The 23,408-nt window shown below is 41.4% G+C and overlaps 2 protein-coding genes across 2 annotated transcripts in view; one reads left to right on the forward strand and one right to left on the reverse strand.

Moving 5' to 3' along the window:
* mdga2a (MAM domain containing glycosylphosphatidylinositol anchor 2a) overlaps positions 1–23,408 on the reverse strand; it is a 176,072-nt gene that overhangs the window by 132,197 nt on the left and 20,467 nt on the right. The gene's annotated exons all lie outside the window — the stretch shown is intronic.
* Positions 691–2,816, forward strand: LOC117498620 (low choriolytic enzyme-like). The gene is made up of 8 exons (XM_034150815.1): positions 691–753; positions 899–917; positions 1,032–1,094; positions 1,245–1,391; positions 1,478–1,595; positions 2,262–2,440; positions 2,520–2,601; positions 2,690–2,816. The coding sequence occupies exons 1-8, from the start codon at positions 691–693 to the stop codon at positions 2,814–2,816; spliced, it is 798 nt and encodes a 265-aa protein (XP_034006706.1).

Below are 23,408 nucleotides of genomic sequence, written 5' to 3' on the forward strand. Positions count from 1 at the left end.
AAAACTATAAAAATGGCCCATTATATTTTCCCTACAGCTAAAGGTAAGGTTAAGTTGCTCAACTATTGGTCCGAAACCCAAAGCTATTCAATATAATGGTATTTAAAACAAAGCAAAGCAGAAATAATCAAATTGTACAGCCTCAAACCACCTAATCTTTTATATCTATTATCAATATGGTTGCAAAGTGTTGATTGACTCCACCAATAATTGTATTGACTGTAATTTGAAACACTACAAATAATAAAATAACACTCCACCTGAATTATTTAGCACTGGAAATGACTTGTATTCTTCTGTCTTTTAGGAAAAAGCTGTATTACCACAGAGCTTGCAAATATGTAATAGGAACATTCCAGGAGCATTGTTTTCTTTTAGGATAAAACTTAGGGACAGGCACAATCTAATGCGCAGATCCCCCGCTGGTTAAAAAAAGGCGATCTGAAATGTGATGCTAAGCGGGCCGACAGCAGCCTGTGGCCGTAGTAATCCCTCCAGAATAAGATTATCCCTGTGTGGCAACAGTGGGCCGGGCACTCCCATCGCACTGTGTGTCTAAGACGGAGCCCATTGAACACACACACACACACACACACACACACACACACACACACACACAGTATATATAAACTCTGCCGTGCCTGGACTCCAGCATCAGTCCCCAGTGAGACCAAGCAACAGCACCTCAAGATGAAAATGGTTTCTCTTCTCCTTCTCCTGCTTCTGGGCCTCTGCAACGCTCAAGATGGAAGTGTAAGAAATGACTCACTAAATATTAACAACAGCTGCTCTGTGTTAAATGAATTACATATTTTCAACATTATGTATCTTTATCCAGTTTATTGAACTAAAGTGAGTTTAAGTTGAAGTAAAATGTTGTTTCTTTACTTTGTCACAGGATCATGGTGCTGAGAGTGGTAAGTGATCGAACCTCAGTGCATCTGTTTGCCTTTGCTAACAGACGAAAATGTATCAGTTGTAAAACTGTGTGAAAAACAGAGTAACATGACTTCTGCTTTGCTTCCATTTAGAGATCTTAATGGATCAATCAGACACGGAGGATATAACCACGACTATTTTGCGGATGAACAACGGTGAGTATTCAATTCTGATAGTAGAAAGACGGTGCAGGAACATTAGTTTCTCACAATGTTAGCGCATAACTCCTATATTGCATTATATAGACCACATATACTGAAACACAAACAGCTTGATTTTGATGATGTTTTTGCTTCTTCCAATAGGATCCACTGAATTAATGCTGGAGGGAGACCTGGTGATACCGAGAACCAGGAATGCGATGAAGTGTTTACACAAACCCTACAACTGTCGCTGGCCAAAGTCTGCTAACGGGAATGTGGAAGTCCCTTATGTTCTGAGCTCTAAATATGGTAGGTTTTTACTTTTAAAAATGATGCACATCTCTTTTAAAAAATCTGAATCTGTGATGATACTGATGAACTATTTGCACTTTTAGACCAAAGCGAGAAGAGAACAATTGTGTACGCCATGAAGGACATTGAGGCCAATACCTGCATTCGCTACGTTCCACGTGCAAGACAGACAGCGTACTTGAACATTTTACCGAGATATGGGTGAGTCAATGACTAAAGTACACATTTAAAGGGCAAAAAAGTAGTAGGACTGTCAAGATAAGTCATGTGTTGGAGTAAAATCTAGTTAAATAAATTGAAAGTTAGAAAAACTGTTGTATTTTTAAACATAAGATTATTCAGTTAACTATTGATTTGACTTATCAGCAATATTTCATACAAATATAGTTACTTTAGAATGGCTTTGTAAACCAGTTTGTCAGCAAAACAGCTCTGCATCTCAGGATTTCTTTTGTGGTTTACTATAATATTCAACGTGAAGAGCAACTGACGTAGTATATTAAACGCTTTTGAAAGTTACATGATTATAAAATATAGCATGTGAGCAAGTACTCAAAGGGAGGGCAATGGTTGAGTTTGATGGCATAAACAAGCATGGAACTTCATCCAGGACACCACTGTTTGTGTCCAATGTGAAACCAATATTTATTTTATTACTGACAACCTACAAGTTTGCAAGTTTAGCTTCACAACAGCTGATTTCACCCGTTGCATGAATCCTTGAAACTCTCCAATCATCGAAAAGCGTATAATTAAGGAATGTACATACAAGGGTTACAACAACAAAAAGATATAAATGTATTAGTCAAATAAAGTTGCATGTTGCATATATATGATCCCTGTCTCTCTTTCACTTTCTACTATTAGCTGTGCGACGACACCGGGTTATGTTGGAGACAAGCAGACGGTGTCACTGCAGAGGTTTGGCTGCATAGATCACGGCATCATCCAGCACGAACTGCTGCACACGCTGGGTTTCTACCACGAGCACATGAGGAGCGACCGCGACCAGTATGTCAAAATCAACTTCGACAACATCATTGAATGTAAGGCTCTCACAGCATCATTTATGATTGATTGATTTCTTAGTCTGGAAGCTATTTACTAATCTTTTTATGTCCCTAGCTTTTGAATACCAGTTCAAAAAGTTTGACACCAATAACCTCAACACGCCATATGACTACACCTCTCTTATGCAATATACAAGGTAAAATACTGATTCAAGACAGAGCAAGCCGAACCAAATTCTATTTTAGATTAGCATTAATGATTCTCTTTTTTTCTCAAATCTGTAGGAGAGCCCTTGGAAAGGGTAATTCAGAGACCATTACCCCCATCCCTGACGCCTCTGTCGTCATAGGGAAGAGTAAACGACTGAGCGATATCGACATTGTGAGGATCAACAGGCTGTACATGTGCTGAAAATACCTCTAAGAGAGGATGACTGCAGTGTGTGTTCATTCTGACGTTATACTTGTAATGTGAAAGTATGACAATAAAACAGTTCGATCTCATTCATCTTTTGTCTTTTGTCATTTACTTAACAGTGCGCCTTATTTTGCAATGTTGTGTTCTTTGGTAATAGCCAGATCTACATTTAAAAGGGTCTTCCAAACTTAGCAATCAACTAAATGTAGCTAGTTTAGAGAATACAAATCGGAAATTGGAGGCAAAAAGTGTGACGGATGTTTACAATGAAGGAAGGGTCAAACCAAATACACTTAAGAGATGCATTCTGGGAAGTCTGGCCGCAAAATAAGGAATTCAAGGCATTATATCCCTCACTATTGCGGTAAGCGTGTTGTCACTTCCGGTAGTTGTTGTCACCTCCGGGCTATCCTGTGTGTCTGTTCTGCTGCTGATAGCTTATATTATCTTAACTTAATCGATCGTTTTACAATTCTTGATCACGGCACCTGACGTTGTAATCACACGTTACTACAGCTTAAGCACTCATAACTCTCCTTCTCTTAGCGACTGTAACTCCACAGTTGCTTACACTCCTTTTGGGTTTGCTAACGGTAGCTACTTTAGCTTGATAGCTAGCCATGGCTCTTTCCCCACCCTCGGGTGCTATTTCCTGCTCTATCTGTCTCATGTTTGGTTACTTCTCTACTTACTGGTACCGATAGGCCTACATGTGTTAAATGTAGTACAGTTGCTAGGTTGGAGGCAGGAATCATAGCCATAGAAGCCCGGCTCCGCATTTTAGAAAGTAACTCAGCTACAGTAAAGCCCATGTTAGTCGGTGCGGACCGGCAAGAGGTAGCTCTTACTAGCCGTCCCCCGGCAACTCCCGAGCAGCCGGGAGACTGGGTGATGGCCCCTACACACGGCGGCGTGCGTTGAAGCTTGCCGGCGGGCGTGTCTGAAGCTCGACCAACAACCAATCACATGAATCTCCCGCCCCGGACACACAAGCACACGGTTTGATTGGCTAGAGCTTGTACTGGCATATGATTCGATTGGCTGACGCTTCCGTCGAAGCTTCAAAAGTAGAACATTGCTCTACTTTTGAAGCTTCGCTTTGCTCGCGTTGCAAAGTCCAACGGATTAAGTCCACAAAGCTCTAAAATGTTTGCCGAAAAGCGATCTATATATATATATGGCATTGATCGGTTCACGCAGTCTTCAAAGTAACCAAGCAACCTAAATTCATTTGTAATGTGTCTGTCCAATGACCTTGCTCCCTTTCGCGTCATGTGATACCTTGCGTGACGAGCGAACCGTTTAATCAACCTGTACTGTACTGGAGCTAGCAGCAGCAAGTTCGGCAGCATTATAAAAATGTAATAGCTTGCATTTATAATGTACAGCAAACCAAAGCACAAGAGCGGCGCTCAAAAGAGAAAGGACAAGAGAGAACAAGGAGATGTAACTGCTAAACTGACGAAATTAGACAGTTTTTTTTGTCATACATCGTCCTCGAAATCGAGCGCTAACGTTAGCAATGTTGACGTGCAACGGGAGCCGGTAAGTACTTCTTACTTGCTACCCCTTTCCCTCAACCTATCCTAAGGGAGTCCATGTACGTAGACACGTTGTGCCTCTCCACCTCTGTTCCTTACTTCTTACTTACTACCCCTTTCCCTCAACCTATCCTAAGGGAGTCCATGTACGTAGACACGTTAGTTTAGCTGCTATAGGCTTAGACTGTCGGGGGACACCTTACTTCTTCCTTCTGTCTGTCTGTACCTGTGTACTCTCATGTTCCGAATAACCCAGCTTCCCCCAAATTTCTTTTTGGTGTCTATCTACGCCGGGATCCTGAGTCGCTGATCCTGTTGCTGCGGTCCTGTGTCCTGGATCCTGAATCATGTCTCCTGGATCCTGCATCCTGAGTCCTGGATCCCTGAGGTTTCTCCCATTTTCCCCTTTAAACTGTGGGGTTTTTCTCTGGAAGTTTTTCCTTGTACGATGTGAGGGTCTAAAGACAGAGGGTGTCGTATTGTCATACTGATATTCTGTACAAACTGTGAAGTCCACTGAGACAAATGTAACATTTGTGATATTGGGCTATATAAATAAACATTGATTGATTGATTGATTATATCTTGGTATCTGCTGCTTCGATGTTGACCGTTCTTCTTGTTAATGTTTCTAGCAAACAACCCAACTTTATGGATTACCAAAAAAACTGTCAGTGAAAAAAGAACTAAGTATACACTATGTTAGATTTTATTTCTTGAAAATATGCTTAGTCTGAATCAGGTAATTCAATCAATTCTAAAGAACATCAATGAAGATCTTGTATGATTACAATAGTTACAGAACATTCCATTTGTCGTCATATGTTCTGAACAACTTTGTACTTATGTAGTTAACTGCGACTGCAACTAAAACTGAAAGTATTATATTTCTCATTACTATTTTTTCCATTAGTCCATATCAATATTAAATACAAGTTTTGGAAACGTTGGCAAACGACACACTGATTAATTTAATTGGATCCAAAAAAGACTGAAGGGCAAATGTGTGGCAGAATCTTCATAATTGAGGTCATTTCCATTTTGGCTCATGGTAATTAAGTTTGGGATTTGTACACAAGTGAAGAGTAGAGTTTTATCAGAATGAATCAGCACTGCAGCACATACAGCGAGACAGATTTTGCAGAGCTCTCAGAGAGATAAACCAGGCTCCTACTCCCCAACACTGCAGAGACATTCTGTTTCTTTTTTCACTTTTCCACATCCCACATTCTTCAATGTGTTTTCTGGTTTCCACCCTTTGAAATCCTACCCAGTGTTATCGTTCTGTATAAGGCTGCATTGGTGAAAAGTCTTGGGGTCCTCCCAGAGTAGATTTTGAGCGTCAAACACTTAATTCTGTGGAATTGTAATGCATTCGCTTATGGGGAAATGTATTTGTTGATATATGTCAAAATATAATGCTCATGTTCATTTAGTCTGCACATTCAAATCATAGCCAACATATCTGTATAAAGTAATTGTGTTTCAAGAAAATAAGAGTTAATTTGCAAAAGCTGCCACCAAGCATGCCCGTATGCATCCATATGTGCATGAATAAATTCCAAAGAAGTCACAAACACTTGGCCTCTATTCCAAATGTCAGGAACTGATGAGAGCAAGTTATTTAAGTACAATGAAGTCTTAATATTTCAAGGAAAGTTCAAAGTGTCCTAAAGTCTGCTGTGCATGACATTATTGCTGATTTTGTAGTACGTCATTCAGACTTTCTGGTCATCTGACACACAAAACCCAGATTGTTTTAGCGGTTAAGGCAACGTCTTTGAGCTGCGTTTCAACTGAGCTTATCTGAAAACATTTCTGATTCGGCATGAATCTCACCATTGTTTGGCCCATTTTACCCACAGTTGTTAACTTCACCATCGCCGATAAAAGAAGTCAGCTCACACCTGCTTCCTCGTGCTTTTCAGAGGGAAGCATTGGAGTCCAATGCAGCTTATGAACTGGAGATGCTAAAACACTCAGATATGACTCAGAGAACCCTGTCCAATTATGACTTAATAACTAACGAAAATTGCAGAATATAGAAGGAGCCCCATAAGCAAGCCAACTAAAATCATCACTTTAGTACAGCTCATTCCCTCGCTCATTTCTGGCTGTATTACAGCAGCTTTTTCTGTGTTTATTTCAGTCCATCCCCAGGATATTTCTTGCAGCAGCAGCTTGCACTATCTGTCAAAGCGGAGCCTCAACATCTTTTTTCGTTTTATGGCAGATCCAACCATTGCTTTTGAGGTTTCGTACTGCCCCCTACTCTTCTGGAGGCTTTGTTGCATCTATGAGTTGAGTCATGTTCAAAATAAAACTCCTATTTCATGGTGGTGCATGAGTTCCAGACATTAAGAGGGAACACACACCTGTGCTTCTGTATTCAGCCCCAGTAAGAGAGAGCAGTGTTGGGTGAGAAAGTCTGGCAGAGGTGTGTCAGGGTGGGGGGAGAACATAGTTTTCCTATTATGCAAATGTGACTTCTCCCATGATGTATGAATGCACTAGCAATCACGACAGCATCGCATGTATTTCTCCGGTGGTTCGGCTTAAATGCAGCTAAAGAGGTCATGGCACGGCAGTACTCTGAGAAAGCCAGTGAATGTGTATACTTCAGATGGACACATTAAATATATTTAAAATCTACTTGTTTACTGAAATATTTAACGCTGCGGCTCTGTTCACGCTCCAAGAAGCTCCAGGAGACTTTTTGGCCTGCTATAAATTAGAGTATTTTCTGCAAATCCTGATTAAAATAAGATTACCAATGAGCCTGGGATCCCTTGACTGAAGTACAAACAGGTCACCACCGGAACACAGTGTGGCAGGAAAGAAATAATAATCGCTGAACGTTCAATGGATCTGGAGTCTAATGAGAAGCATCTCTCTGGACTGTGAGGCTGACGTAAACTCCAACACATCGAATGGAATATTTTGTCTTTCCTTTGATTGTTCGCTCATGTGCCTTCCTTGGTTTTTGCCGTTACTGGAGCCTTATTAAACATTGAACATGAAATGGAAGCCTGATTTGCAGTATGTTACGTAACACTACGGATGCTTGGTAACAGCGTTAAGGCTCTTATGGATGCTCTTTGACCGCACTTTAAAGGACAGCGTGTATGACCGGGGTCTCCTGTAGGTTGTCCGCTCTAATGAGAAGAGGCTGATCGCGGGCCAAATGCAGTCTGATCTGTGATGTCACAAGTAATATGCCCGCAGGCCATAACCGCTGGCTGGCTGAGCGGCTCCTACCACCGCGTTATTAACACAGATCAGTGTACCAGCCTTTCTTCAAACACCATAAGCTTCAACACACAGCTGAGTGAACTGCCTAAAACACACCAATAGTAAATGTAAGTGTTCTCTGTGAGTGGTGCTACTATCTTAGACAGTATAATCTTGGAGACTTTTTCAGAGTTTTTTGTGAACAAGGTAGGCTTTTGACTTGCCGAAAAAAAATTGCTTTAAAAAGACAAACGAAAAAACACACACATCTAAAAGGTAAGCCTTAATAAAGAGAGGAAAAAAATAAACGAGCACAATTTTTGTAAAATACTTTTCCTCTTTCTCTTTTTTAGCAGCTGTAGGCAAAGATACACTGTCTAAGGAAACATAAATAGGGTGTTTTGCACCAAAAAGACTAACTTTGCAAAACACTTGCTATATGTATGTACTGCTGCTGAATAGTCATTGAATACGAGTGCCTACACCTGTCAGACATTTAAAAATGTTAAATCTTTAGAGGCCCATCTCTAATTTAGAAACGGGTGGGTTTGTGAAAACTATACAATCATCCGGACAAAGCTATAATACTTTGCTAAATAGTGATGTCACATTTCCATGTCCTTCAGGAAGACAGAGCGCTCTGCAATGTCAGTAAAGCAAAATAACCTATTTTGATTGTCGTGTTGCAGGTGTAACTGTATAACAGAACAGAAGTGTAACAGGAGTGTCTTTAAGGCTTTCCTCAGGAGAAGACAGTATCATACACATCACTATTGTTATTGCAAGATAGTGAGCTTTGATTGGTTGTCAAAAAATGGCATTTGATACAGAATAAAGCTGGAAAATACCATTTAGTAGCATCGTCGTGATCATAATTATACAGCATGATAGCCAACATGAGTTTTAATAAAAAGCAACAACTGCTGTTTGCATAGATCATTCGATTTTGCTTCAGCTTTCAAAGCCTGTCCTGGGTCACAAGCAAGTCAGCTGTTAAGTGCCCCTTTTTGAAGGAGATGAAGGCAGAGCACGCAAAAACAAGTATACTTAGTTAAGGACGCAATCAAAAGGAATAACAGATTGGCATACAAATTCTGGGAGTCTTTGTTGTTGCCCTGCAGGACCCAGTGGAAACGATTAGCGGGCTGAGAGATCGAAGGCAGCCAAACTCTAGCATGTGCTACTGCCGAAGCTTTCATGAAGTTTCACTCAGCTTCTCTTATGCGGATCTGAGGAGCCCGGAGAGCCAGATACAAAACTTTTTAGATGTCTGAACCTAGAATAGCACACTGACAAGTAACTGTCTGTCACTGCATTCTCAATTCTTGTGCATATTTCATGCATTGTGTTCCCCAATCCTGAGATTGTGGCTGATTTGACTTTAAGGAGGTTTCGAAGTGGAGTTTAAATGTCTTCCTTACAATTGTAAGCAGTTATGAAATACCTGTTTGTGAAAGGTTATTTGTATTCTTTATTGTTCCTATAGAAACCACACCACTGCTTTCTGCTCACTGGTGAGTTAGCCTATGAATGAGTGTTAAGCACATCAGGCTGGCAGTTGTGTGGGCATTGCACTATGGTAGTTGTTATTTACACATTGTTAATCCTGGGCAATGCATCCTTAAATTATTTAACTGTGATGTGTTATAAAATGGTACTGTCCTCTGGAGACAGAGAACACTACTTGTGAAAAGGTCTGTTTGTGAAAGGTCCAAGTGTTTTTTTTTTGTTATGGTAAAAAAGAAACAGCATAATGCGCAGTACTAGTAGAGAGAACCAAATATGTAAATCACTTTTTTGTTAATTTATGATTTGCTGCATGTAAGGAATAAAACAAAATGCTCTGTGGTACCATATTGAATTGTATCATTATTTTGCATCGTGTTGAATCGCATCGTATCCCCCCGAATCGCATAATGTTGAATCAAATCGTATCGCAACAGGGGTGAATCGTATCGTATCGCATCGCCTGGTGCTTCAAATGTATCGTTAATGTATCGTATCGTTGGCAACGTATCGAGATGCGCATTGCATCGGCCTCAGTGATGGAGATGCACATCCCTACTGTATACATGTTGTCTTTGCAGGCCATGCAGCATTTCAACAGAACCCCAACCTGTCTGCGTTGAAGACAAATGATCTTTTAAAAAGACCTTTGTGAATGTGTAAATCAGACCGAGGCATTAGTCTACAATCCCTCTGAGCTGTGTTCACATCTCTGTTTGTCGGCACTGAGGAATTGCAGCTGTCGAAAATGATGCGGTCCCATTAGTGACGGAATCCGAGCTGGAGATGGAGCCAGACAGAAAGCCGCTGTGGGGACAAGATGATAACAAGGTACTCATTGGAGGTGCGAGGGATGGCGTTTGTGCATCGCTCCCCGCGTGAGTCTGATCAGGAGCGGGACCGAGGAAGAGATGGAGGGGTTAAGATAAAGAGAAGGAGAGAGGAGGTGTGGAGAATGAGAAAGAGAAAGAGAGGGAACACGGTTAAGAAGAAAAAGGATAGGGGAGATAAGATGAGACAAATAGAGAGGGGAACAATGAGAGCGGGGATTAAGAAGGAGTGTCTGGGACAGTAATCAGAGGAAGGCAGTGGTGAAACGGATGAATCAAAGCACTGATGGAGGCAAGTGAGCTGACGAGAGGCAAAGGGAGCTCAATAGCTGGTGTCCTGACAGATTGGGAGGTTTATTCACAGGGAGTTACTGATCCCTCATCCCGCACACTCTTTCACCCCCGAGTTCAAGCTGTGTGCATCATCGCAGGATAAAGACACAACAAGATCACTTTGCAACAAATGTTGAAGAAGTTTTCAGCAGAGTATTGAGATAAAGCCAGGTCAAGCATCAACAACAGTAAGGTTGCCGCTTATCAAAGAAACCACTAAATCAGCTAGCTGCTAACACTAGCAAGTTGATATCTGCTACCAACCTTAAAACATACCTTAAAAGTGAGTTGTACAAAATACAATTAACCTCTAATTCCAGCCTTAAAACATATACATCTTGGTTTTTCTTCTTAGCCTGGACACCTATTGTATGAGTCAACTTGGATAAAGAAAAGCCAGATATTCCACAAGTTGTGTTGTGTCGAATATTAGACACAACACAACTTATCCTTTGTATTCTGCCAATTTAATGAAATGATATAGTAGACATACCAGTCTCAGTACCTATACAAACTCAAATGTATCTTCAACAGACAATATAAACTTAATTGATTTTTTTCTTTGGTTAATGTTGTAATAAAAACCCTTTACATTCAGGAGCTAACACATGAGTAAAGAAAAGCAGCTTAAGGTGGAATTATGGGAACAAGAAACACAATATAGAATTAATGATATTTAAAATATGCTTGCATGTTTTACTTAAGCTCAGCAGTATATGATCATAACAAAATGATGGGATGTGTTTGTCTGATTGTTATGCACAGACATTCAGAACTAAGCAGTGCCCTTTCTTCAAATTGTAAATACTAAAAGCAAGAAAGTTAGTGCATGTGAACACTGTTAGGCTGTACTGTGAGCAGTGGATCAGTGTGTCCTATTGTGCTAAAGGTGGGATTGTATAATTACTGCTATAGATATATAATTACTACCTTGAAATGTGGCAATTATAGATGGCAATTAAAAAGGTTGTATAGGTCTGACTTCTATGAGCAGCTGTGTGGGCGACAATTCTTGATCCCAAAGAAGTCTTGCAAGGCCATTTTTCCAGCGGTTTTTAAAATAGCACCTTTCTTGTTTTGTAATAGACAGGACGCCTTTGTTTGGGCTCATTACAGTGGAATTGGGCTGCACTTCCCTCTCTTTGTCCTCTGTAGACTTGTCAATAAACCCAGGTGATTGTCCGACAGCTGTTTCTGATTTTCACTTGATTATACATGTGGATGTGCTTGATTGCGATTTTTCTGATGGCGCCCTATGCACTTTAAAGTAGGGCTGCTCGATTATGGCAAAAATCGTAATCTCGATTATTTGGGTCAATAATTGATATCACGATTATTAAAAACGATTATCCATTTACTTTGAAAACATACATTTATTGGAGAAAAAATGTGAACAGGATGTTTTTAACAGTTGATTACCCTGAACTTTAAGTATAATTCAACTGAAAAACCAATACAAAAAGAAAATTATAAAAAAAAAAAATTATAATAAGTAATAATAATAAAAAGATTATCGTTTTATTTCGATTATGTTGTTTTCGTAATCGTTGCAAGCCATAATCGTAATTGCGATTAAAATACGATTAATTGAGCAGCCCTACTTTAAAGCCAATATATTGGGAAGCCATTTGCAATCAAACTGTGGTCTAATCACAGCACAGTTGTGTGTAGATGAGAAATTGAAATAAAAGGGACAACAGACATTTATGATTGGTCATGATCGTGAAGTAACTTCTAACAGTTTTAATGCGTAATCCCCAAAGGTTGGATGTTTACTTTTGTGTACAACGAAGATTTCTAACGCTTCTAGATAAAGCCAATAAAGGGAAATTTAAAAGAAATCTAAACGTTTCTTTTGCTTTGTTTACAACATAATGTTCCTAGGAGGACATCATATCCCTGCAGAGATGCTTTGCACATTTAAAGATATTTTTAACCTACTATACTTGTATATCGCCCAATTAAAACCGTAATTAATACAGCAGTGTTGTGCTTACAGGGAAATGTGACGCGTATGACAAACAGCCGGGATCGAGCTCCTTGCAAAAGTGGCTAAACCACTAAAACAAAGCTCAGAAAAGGTCAAAAGTCTCTGATTGTGCTTTGAAAAAATAGTTTTCTGTGAAATTCACTCTGATGGCATTTGTGTGGGATCCACTCTGTGCTTATTGTGTTTCTCCACACATCCCTTTGCCCCCAATGAACTTCCATCATCTTGCGGCAGACAATTGGAAAATGTAATTCCTTCTCGTTGAATGAATGGGTTGGAGAGCACATGAACGTCCACTCAGGCGATGCACGTCTCTATCTTGGGGTACAACACACTGTCCACAAGGACATGCTAAATCAGCAGAAAGGTCAAACCGTGTGCAGTGGAGGGGGAGGCCTTTAGAGGAACATTTGTCAGTTCCTTTGTGGGTGTCCGGTCAGTGCTTCTGGGTTCTACCGACAATTGAAGCAATACCATTTTCACAAAGAGGAGAGAAAACCTTTTTTTCCTTCCATATGAACAGTGTGCCTTAGTCTTAGCGCAGACATGTCCCGAGCCATTCAAGGAGACCTGAATTACTCTCTCCTTGCACTTGAAAATGTTCCAAATTGAGATGAAAAACATAAGTACGCTAGTCATATTTGGCCTCTTCTTCTCTAATCATTTTGGCCTTTATAGCAAGTGGAGCAACTTTCTATTTCCGAAAACATGCATTTGAGCTGTGTTGGAAACAGCAACTTTTTCTCAAGCATTTGGCAGTAATGCGCCTGTGATCTGTTAACAAACCACGGATGTATCCAAAAAACCTCTGCTCCAGCAAAGGTCCTGACAACAACAGTGTGCAGTGTTGTGTGTATGCCCTTATGTTCTCATTTCTTTCGCCTCTGACACGAAGTGGAACAAAGCATCGCCTAGTTCTTCCAACCACCCTTGACATTAGGGTTTAGAAAGCTGCATTAATGTTTTTCTCACGATGCAGAAAATGGAAGCTGGCAGGCATGTTAGCCTGTGGTCTACACATAACTCTGGGAAACCGCTGATAGTTGTTCATGGCTGCTGCTGCTGCTGCTGCTGCTGCATTGGCGTGTGTTGAGAAATGGTGAAATGGCGCTGGTTTATTACAACAGCGCATAGGCTCATTAGCCTTTTTCTTCAGTTCACCAGTTCTGATTATGAATCCTTTCATCATTCCTTCCAGCGTGTGGGTGGGTTTTTCCTGCCAGTGAGAGTTTGCATATGTGTGACACCATGGAGCTTCCTCTATGCTTCTGAAAGTGAGGATGTTTGCTGGAACCAGGTGGATGCTAATCTGTTGTTTTGGCAGCCGTGAAACATTGTTAAAATGGGTTTATAGTTTTGACAACCAACAATAATGAACACATTATGGGTGGATTTGTGGGTTCAGTTTCCATCCCAGTTTGCAGCACAGAAAGCATCTTTTTTTTTCCTGAGTAGCTCTAGTGTCTTTTTCCCAGGCTAGTTGTTTTGAGTGGGCAGTCTTCCACACCCGAAAGTACAAGAAACTAATTGAAGTTCCACCCTCCCCTTCCCATAACTAACTTGACATGTTGTGTGCCAGTATGATACCTCATGCGATGAGAGCCTCATTAGACCATGAAATTGAGCAATGTTACCTTGCCTGGTGGAGAACAAAAATGTGCAGGGGAGAAAGGAGGAAACAGATGCAGAGAAAAAAAGACAGAATGACTGTGTTGTTTTATTTTCTCTCAATAAAAACTCCATATTTCTACAGCCATTGGAGACTTTCTCACAAACTCTGCATCATGCAATGACCACCTACTGAATGATGACAGAAACAATCGCCTCTTAGACTTTTTCTTCCATAACTCTTCCCTTTTCACTTCTCCTAATTCAGCATTTTTCTCTGCACCATTGTTATCTATATCTTTGATTATTCACTTCTAAATGATCTACTTCATCCAGTTACTTTAGACATTATTCCCCTCTCATCAGTAAAAGTTGGGTTTGTCCTATTTGGAGCCAATGATTAAAGCCCACGCACTGCCTAAAGAAGCAGTTTGTCATTTTGGGAAATAATTTCTTGCTGCAAGTGAGATGAGAGGATTGATACCGCTCATGCTAAGTATTAGGATGGAGCTAAATTAGTTTAGCTTGGCATTAAGACTGGGGAAACTGCAAGCATGGCTCTGTGCAAAAGTAAAAAAAAATCAGCCTAACAGCAGCAACTAAAGCTGACTAATTAACACATTACCCGTTAAAAAGGTTGATTACCTCATTAAAGGTTATTTCAGGAGAGATTTCTTATCAGAATCAAGGTTTGAAGGATTGAGGTGATATTTTTTAGAGATTGTAAATCTTCTTCAAGCTAAATGTGTGATACTGGGCTATATAAACTTGACATGTTATGTGATGGATATTCGGCCAGGAGCACTGACTAATAGGAGTATTGCCGTCACCTTGAGGTTACCAGGCAACTAGCAAAGACTCCAGGAAGTCACTGCACCTGGTCAGGGAATAATATGTTAACTAGTGAGCTTTAGAGGTGATGGTAGGCATGTTTTTTTACGGACCAATAGCGCCAGAGCTAGTGGTTTCAAACGGTCCAGTCTGAATGCTAAGCTAATCTAAGAATTTCATGACTGTAGCTTCATATTCATTATAAAAACACGAGCAATATCTTTTGCCAAGAAGAGGATACTTTCCCAAAATGTAAAACTATGTATCTGATTCACTTTTTTTGAAAAAAAAACAACCTGCCAAGACCTATCCTGAAATGCCTCTAGGTTCATATTGTTGGAAATTCCACCTCAAAAGACACGAGAAAGCGAAGAAAATGGACGTTGTGAAAAGGACAACTTCACTTCTGCAGTTTCTCAAAACTCAGATGTCCTTGAACTTGCAATCACAAATCTGTCAGAGCGGTCTCCCATAACCATACGAGAATAATGGAACTTTGCAGACAAAAAGAATAAGCAATTTCCAGCTCTGCATGGCTAATAGCATACTGTAGTAAATGGCAAGTTACTGCAACACGTCAGTCTTACAACCTGGAGGATGTAACGGTACAGTGCATGACATTACTAGCATTGCCCTTCAATTACACTCATCAGCAGCCTTCAAAGATAATTGAGTGACCTCCATTATAATGGTACAAAAGCTACATGCACAAGCATAGCAACGGTATCCAAGGCTTGAATGAGACTTCTGTCAGAAAAAATGACACCCTTTCAATCAGAACATGAAGGAAAATGATTTGGATGTGGGGGTTGTCCCTCACCTGAGAGAAGAAATAAACTTCCACGACTGAAATGTATAGTGCAATTCTAGCAACGTACTGCAGAGTGAAAAACTGAAACATTTGGGAAGTGGTTGTGTGAGGGGGGTCGATGTAGCAAGGTAATAAAAAAACAGTGTTGCTCCATGGAGTGTAAAATGGCAGGGTTTGGCAGAGTGCAGAAAGGGAGGACAGCGGGCGGCTGGGGTAATGTAACAGCGATCTCAGTGCATTGTGGTGAAGCCCCGGGAGGGAAGCCCATGCATCACGCTGTAGCCGCGTCCGGAGTGCACTCTTATGATTGATCACCTTACACCCTGCTTTAATTTAAAGTCAATGGCATCTATAGATACCTGTCAGAGCGGAGCAACCTGTAATGTCTCCTCACAGGTCGGGATCGGCAGTCCAAGCACCAGGAAGAGCTTTAGAGGCCCGATCAGTCCGGGAACAAAAGAACGAGAAAGACCACGAGCCTGGCAATCACTCATCCAGCTGTTTCATTTCTGGCAGCTGTGACAGAAAGCGGAAGGTGTTCACCGGGGATTTGAGTCAAAGATTGATTGCGACAGGTAACGCCAATGCAAACATAAGTTGCAGAGGATGAATTCACACTGGTTTTCTTTTGGTAATAGCGCACACACAGCTCTCAGAATGTGTTTCCGACACTCTTGCGTGAACCTTTGACACTCTACGCTTGCTCGGATTTAAATTGCCCTTTGTGTCCTTTTATTTTTCACTTTACTCCAAATATCAGGGGAAAGGTGGAAAGACATAAAGGGGTATTACAGATGGAAAATGGGACAAGAATAAAATAGTTTCCTCTATTTAAGTGGCAAGTTTGTAGCTTTCTGTATTACCAATGACAGCAGGCCTCGCAGGGACGTAAGATCACATCCGTGAAGTGATACATATCCTTCTGCAATTATGTTTTATTTTTGGAAAAGAACACCTAAGCCATCCCTATGATTGAAAAAAGAACAAGGAGCTTATGCTGAATTATTTGAATGCCAAATTGCATCCTTTGATATATTATGAAATGTGTTATTTCAGTTACGCAAAAATCATGTACTTTTTTCCTGCATCCTTTCATCATTTACAATGCAACTAATCGCAATACAGATCAGAGTTGTTTTGAATATCAACACATCCTTTTGATCCCGATGTTTCAAAAGACAAAGTTTAGTTTCTTCTACCCAAAAACCACAATCCTGAACAGTTCCACCCGACTTATGAACAGGTTCCTGGTTCTGTCTTGTGGCGTCCAACTAACACTGCCATTAAAGCAGACCCTCAGGGTTCCTGCTGGCAAAAACAAACACATTCTGATCCGTTGTCCCTGACCTCTGCTTCTGCATTAATAATGCAGGACCCTGCTCCTCGGGGCATGTGACGGACCTACAGGGCCTCGGGAAGCAAGTAGCCTGGAGCAGGGAAGATATTTGACATCACTTCAGGTTTAAAGTCATGAACTATGGGCAGTACATGTCCAGTCGTACTCTACACTTGGGAGATTAAAGCATAGGGTTTAGGACTACTGTGCATTCTGGGATGCATGAACCAGGAGTTAGTTATACAAATAACGTTAGTTTGATATTTGTCGGTCAGATTATACATGTTTTTACAAAGACAATATCTTATCCATAATATGCATTGGCTCTCTGCCATCAATGGACAGATCTGGAATGTGCTAGCTAGCAAGGCAAACAATCGAATTGCAGGAAAATGCCATTTCCACTCATTTAAAAAATGTCTTATTTCTTAATAAAATGTTGTGTGTTTTTGACTTGCTCGCTAACGTTAGCCATGAGATCGGCAGCATTTGGCATGAGGTTTGGACTTTTGAAGTTACATATTTTCTATCATTAGTTCTAACAGCAGACTACATTGTCACAGTAGAATGAATATGAGAATTAAAGTGAGAACTAAGGACAGTCTATCAAAATGGTTTCCAGCCTTTGGCTTGGCTTGTGCCCTAACACCGATCTTATTCAGCTATGTGGTGCTGTAACATTTACCCATGACACACCATGTTCGCTAGAGAACAAAGTGTGGTGTTACGAAGAGGAACAAACTCTGTTTTGTTCGCAGCATACAGAAGGCCATCACATGTTGGGCTTGAGCTAACTAAAGCACACTTCTCCAACCACTGCAGGGGAGGAGCATATGTCCGTTTTGTTCATTTCACGCACAGTAAACTGTGTCTGATTGTGCCATGTTACCCCCCGCTGCTCTAAATCTGTGTCTGCATGTGCATACCTGGGACGGCATGAGTGCATCTGCTGTAGAGAATTACATTTTTGGATACACTCCATTTCAAGCTGTAATTCAAATAAATGCATTGGCCCAGATCATCCATCCGGAAAACACAGAGGGAGTAAATCAAAGTCCAGTTATGGAGCCTAAAGGGTCAAAGGGGAGGTCTGGTGTTTTACAGTGTTAGTCAAAGTTTAAAATGCAAGGCCGAGCACCTAGCTGCTGACAGATACATCAGATGGCAATACAGATTTGTTGATTATACAGTGTATCCCTTCAAAGTGGAGCACTGTTTTTGGATGGTTGGAGCATATAACAAGGTGACAATGTATAATATATACAACATGGCTTTTACTAAACCAGATTTGCATGTTTCAAACAATCCTATGTCCACTCTATTGTGATTAAATATCACCAAGCCATATCTCAATGGTACAAATGAGATGGCAGAATGATGTGGTCAAGCTGAATGGGCATACAGATAGAGTGCCAAATAATTAAGCAATTCCTCAATAAGTGAACACAAATTTCTTGATAAGCTCCAACCATTGTGGCGTCAAATTGACTCATTTGGGATTAGCACCCAGGATCTCTGGCGCGGAGTAGAGGATATGAGATGAAAAGCAGCCATGGAAGAAAAATACTACACCCACCGACCAGCCTGTCATTATAGGCACTAATTATTATTCATAAATGACAAGGGCTTGCAACCTACCAGTTAACATCCAAACTCATCCAATAACTGACTTTCTACGACCCCAGAAGCTAAAACCTGCCGCTTAAGACAAACATCTATTTTACAACGAGGCAGGTGCCCTCAACATACATAATAAAGGTTTGTAATGTATTTAAAAGAGACTACCACCAACCAAGTACCCAACAAAATGACTAATTATATCCTTATGATGTATTTAAAATCATTGTGAAATTGAGGTGAAAATAATCCAGATAACTTAAAACTTAAGCATGCCATTTAATTCACTGTGTACTTCACATGTACTAAACCGAACCAACTCTCACAATAAATAAAAGAAATTGCATCTCCACAATAAGGGGCCGCTACATAGGTTGTCGGAAAATTAAATATCATCTCTTGCTCTGCAGCGGGCCATCGCGTACAGCAGCGTGCTGTGACAAAGACATAAAACAGCAACCATGTGAAGATGTAGAAAACAAAACCTTTCTACTGTGAGGCATTTCAAAGCTGACATTCTAACACAAGCACTTACAGCAGGAGACTTTCACACCCAGACGATCATAAAGACTCCTCTTACCTCATGTGTTACAGTTCATCACCATACACATAACTAAATGTGTTCCTATTTGCATGTACATTACATGTTCAGCTTGAGAGCGCCCGGACCAAACTGCTTTCTGCTCTGCACTTAACGGCCCACACTTTGCCACAGGCATGACGGAGCTTCTCTAATAGTCAGTGCTTAGTCAAAGTAGGCATCCCTGAAATGTGAAAATCAATCATGAATGACAGCTCATTTGGGCTACAGTACCAAGGGGAAGGCAAAGTAAGGGAATGAAAGGGGGAGAAATTCCAATTACACAGTTGCTGACCGTTTGCTCCGTGCATATGTGGAACCGCTGGCTGACGTCGCCGACGCCTCCATCCGGGTGTATAACGAGCGTTCTGTGGGCGTTTCTGTTTCGGTTAGACATCAGAAGAATAAAGCGAGTGTCGGTGGTAAAGGAGCTTCTGCGGAGCCGTCAGGACGGATCCCAGACAGGTATTATCTCACTGTCAAGCTGTGACAGGTAAATTATTCCATATGGCTGGTTGAACTTGGTACCTCTGGCTGATTAGAATATCTAGAGAACAGCGCGTTATAGCGTCAATTACCTCCAGGAAGAAACAGTCTATTTTAGGATACAGTGGTCGAGCCAAAAGTTGGACTTTTAATGCCAGCGACAAATCAAAAGATGAGATCACCGTGCCACAGCAGCTTACATGACCCATTTGACCTTTTGTGAGCCATGCAAACCCCACAATCTGTTCATTGGCCTCCTGTCACCCGTGGACCGAGCGCTAGCGTGGATTCAAACAGCTTAAAGCTAATATAACTTTGTCTGGGCAATCTAATAAAACACAAGAGCCATTCTCCCTCTTGTCTGTCTCTCCTGCCCTGTTTCCATATATCCTGGCGGAACCAAAATGATTCATAAGAGATGTGGTGGCGGCTCTCAGTACGCAATGAGTGAAAAGGCACCTTGGGGAATTTTATGATCCATGACGAAGCATCCAGGATCATTTTGGATGTATGCATGTGTCACCGCATATTAATAATGGCCTCTGTCTCATGAAAGCGCCAGCACACCTTCAAAGGAGATAATTTAATCTTCTCCCCGCTGAGCCTCCTCTCCTCTTTCCCGCTCGCTAATACTTTCCCTCAGAATCCCAGTCAAAGGAGCCATCGCTTACATTGTGCACCTTGGCTTTAGGATGATAAAAAAGAAGAAACAGGAAATGATAGAGGACGTAACGCCAGCAAGGAGGAGGAAATAAGCCCCAGAGTCGGAACACCGCTGAGGAAGATAAACACGGAGCTGAGCAGAAAATCTCTTTTCTTCTCTTTACGTATGTAAATTGAGCGGTCATATGATGTTACCAAGGAACTAGTTGTTGAGGAAATTGACTTTGTACCCCTTCTGGGTTATCTATCCACTGCTGAGACTCATGTGCCGCCACTAAAAATCCCCTCATTAAAAATTACCATCCTGCGGAGCGCTTTCTCCTCCTGTCCCTATTTTTCCCATTGTAAGCCTGCAAACAAGCAGAAGAACAAGGCAGGATGCTCTTAAGTGAGCTCCCTGTGCCCTTTGTCTCGCAACAACATTTCACTCTCGTTAAAAAGCCGGCACCCTGCTGTGAAACCGACGAATGAGGAGAGCGAATCTGGACTCTGTGTTAGGGACGCCATGGCGAGCGTCGTCATAGCTAGAGCTGAAAGACATTACTCAGTGGCTGCACAGCATACCGAAAGCTACCAAGGTTCGGTAAAACGAAACAACGAGGCATCATTTGGTACATATAACGCTACGTGGTCTAATGATTGCGTGTCAAATCAAAGCTGATTTGTAATAACCTTAAATGTCCTGCGGCTTTATTGTCATTCATGATGCGGCGGAGGCAGAAAACCAGTTAACCTCCGTCAGAGGAGAGATGCCTCCAATGAAACTTGTCGTAAAAGACCTTCCATTATGTAAATAGGTTCAAACTACTTATTCCCTGCATGCCAATAAAGCATGCACGGCAGACAGGAGCCACGTATTAGATGCATGATGACATAGTGATGTTATCCATAGGGTAATGTCAGACGATGATGTAAGTGCATTAAGAAGACTGGTAGACCTATGATAAGAACTATTAATAGTCCATCGAGAGAGCGGGGAAAAAAAGCACATCAACGTCAAATAACATGGCACAGAATTTCAAATGAATGTAAACTGAATCCATTGAAATGCTGCGAAGAACACTAAGCGTAATAACAGACAAGCTTGATCTCATGATCTTGAAGGCTGTTGTTTTGACTTAAATAACTCTAAAAGCTTTGCAACGCATTTGCAACCGGAGCGTGCGTGTATTTCTGAGTATGAGTGATAACTAACAGCTGCTTACTTTTTTCAAGTTGAGAATATAGTCTATTATTTATAATTTTTTATATTTTTTACAGCATTTAGAGTTTCATTGAGTGCCAATTTATCTTGAGGGGGGCATTACATATCTTAGGAGAGCAGTGCTTATAACAAATGCGAGGAACAAAGCGAGAGTATTATGTGTTAAGGATTTCTGGCACAAACATCTACATTGCATTGTGGCAGCCCTGGATTACAAGGCTAAAAAAAACAAGCTGGGAAAAATATGAAGGAAGCTTTGCAAATATTAGGCGAGGACTTTACACGCAGCCTCCAACAAAACTGTTCTATTATCGTGAACAGAGGGTAATCTACATACAGTCAATGAGGCCTGAAAATAAGAACATATTGTAGTTAATCTGATTTAGTTGAACCTAATGGAGTGTGGACTAAGAGACTCATGCCCTTCATCAGCCAGAGGTGTCACTGCAGTGCAGGAAGGGATCTGGCTGCTGCAGGAGCTCAGTGATGGATCTTGTTTGAGACATCACCACCTTTTTTTCTCTTCGGGTGCAACTGTGGAGACTGCTGTGAGTCAGTTTAGGACACGCAGTCAGAGCTGCAGTCGAGGCAATTGTGCGTTGGGGAACCTGAGGTCACATCATGAAGGCCGGCGATGTGTAAGGAACAAGTCTCTGAGGCTTCCTGCTCTGTGTGAGAGTGACTACATTAATCATCTACTGTCAGTCAATATTGACTTATACCTCTGAGGTTCACAAGGCCACAACAAGACCGCTTAAAACATCTAATACAAGAGTGAAAACAATCCAAATGTGGGAATCTTTGGTTACTTTTACATTCTTGAGAGGGTTTTGTGGCTTTAAAGGGGCCCTATTATGCTCATTTATCAATTGTATTTGAGCCTCTACTGTGACAACTTAACATGTTTTGATGTTAATGGTAGGGATGCTCCGATCGATCGGTCACCGATCGAGATCTGCCGATACTCACTCTCTACCGATCGATCGGTGCTCTCTAAACATGCCGATCGCGAGGGCCGATCGCATGACGTAAAATACATGACACTTTTCTCTGTGCGCGGCAAAACAAGCTCGCCAAAATGGCTTCACCGGTCTGGCATTATTTTAAGGTGTCCGAAAAAGACAGTAAAATAGCGGTATGCAACGTGTGTGTGAAGCAGAAACCCTGCAGCTCCACCCGCTGTGACGGAGCGGTGAGCTGAGCGAAACACACAAGAGTTAGACCTAACACACTTAGCTATTTTATCTACCTCTGGAACAAGCTAAACTAGTTATAAATATGTTTATTCTTCACTGTCGGCCTCACACATTACTGGATCAGCGAGCTGCATGAGACGATACTGACGGGCTGTCAGGAGAGGGAGAGCGGGGGAGAGAGAGGGGGAGAGAGAGAGGGAGAGAGAGAGGGAGAGAGAGGAAAAGAGAGCGCTTGCTCATTTCTCCCGTGGTATTATCCAAAGTTAATGTAAACTTGAATAATATACATAATTTGAATGTAATAATTAAGTTGATTGTTGTTTGTGGAAGCTCCAGTGAATGAGCCCCATTAACTGAGTTTTAAACATCACTTTAAATGGAAGATTTAAAGTGATGTTTAAATCTTCCATTTAGGCCCCGCCCACTCGATCGGATCGGCGATCGGTATCGGCAGATACTGATTCTGGCGATCGGCGATCGGCGATCGGCCCCAAAATTGGCGATCGGAGCATCCCTAGTTAATGGTCTTTATTTTTCTCATACTGCCTGCACTGCAGCACCTCTTTTTACCCTCTGTCTGAAACCAGAGCCCAGTCTGCTCTGATTGGTTAGCTGGCCAGCTCTGTTGTGATTGGTCAACCGCTTAGAGATGTCCCGCCCCTTAGCCTATCTTGTACAATGTGGTGACAGTGTTACATATTGAAGTCACTATGTCGCGGAAGTAAACAAAGGAGTGCAATGGAAGCATTTCAGGAAGGGGGGGGAGAGAAACTCCCTCTGGAGGGAACTTTAGGATTTTTGCCTTTGGAGACCATTCACATGC

The sequence above is a fragment of the Trematomus bernacchii genome, unplaced genomic scaffold (genome assembly GCF_902827165.1).
Source record: "Trematomus bernacchii unplaced genomic scaffold, fTreBer1.1, whole genome shotgun sequence".
NCBI classification, from domain to species: Eukaryota; Metazoa; Chordata; class Actinopteri; order Perciformes; family Nototheniidae; genus Trematomus; species Trematomus bernacchii.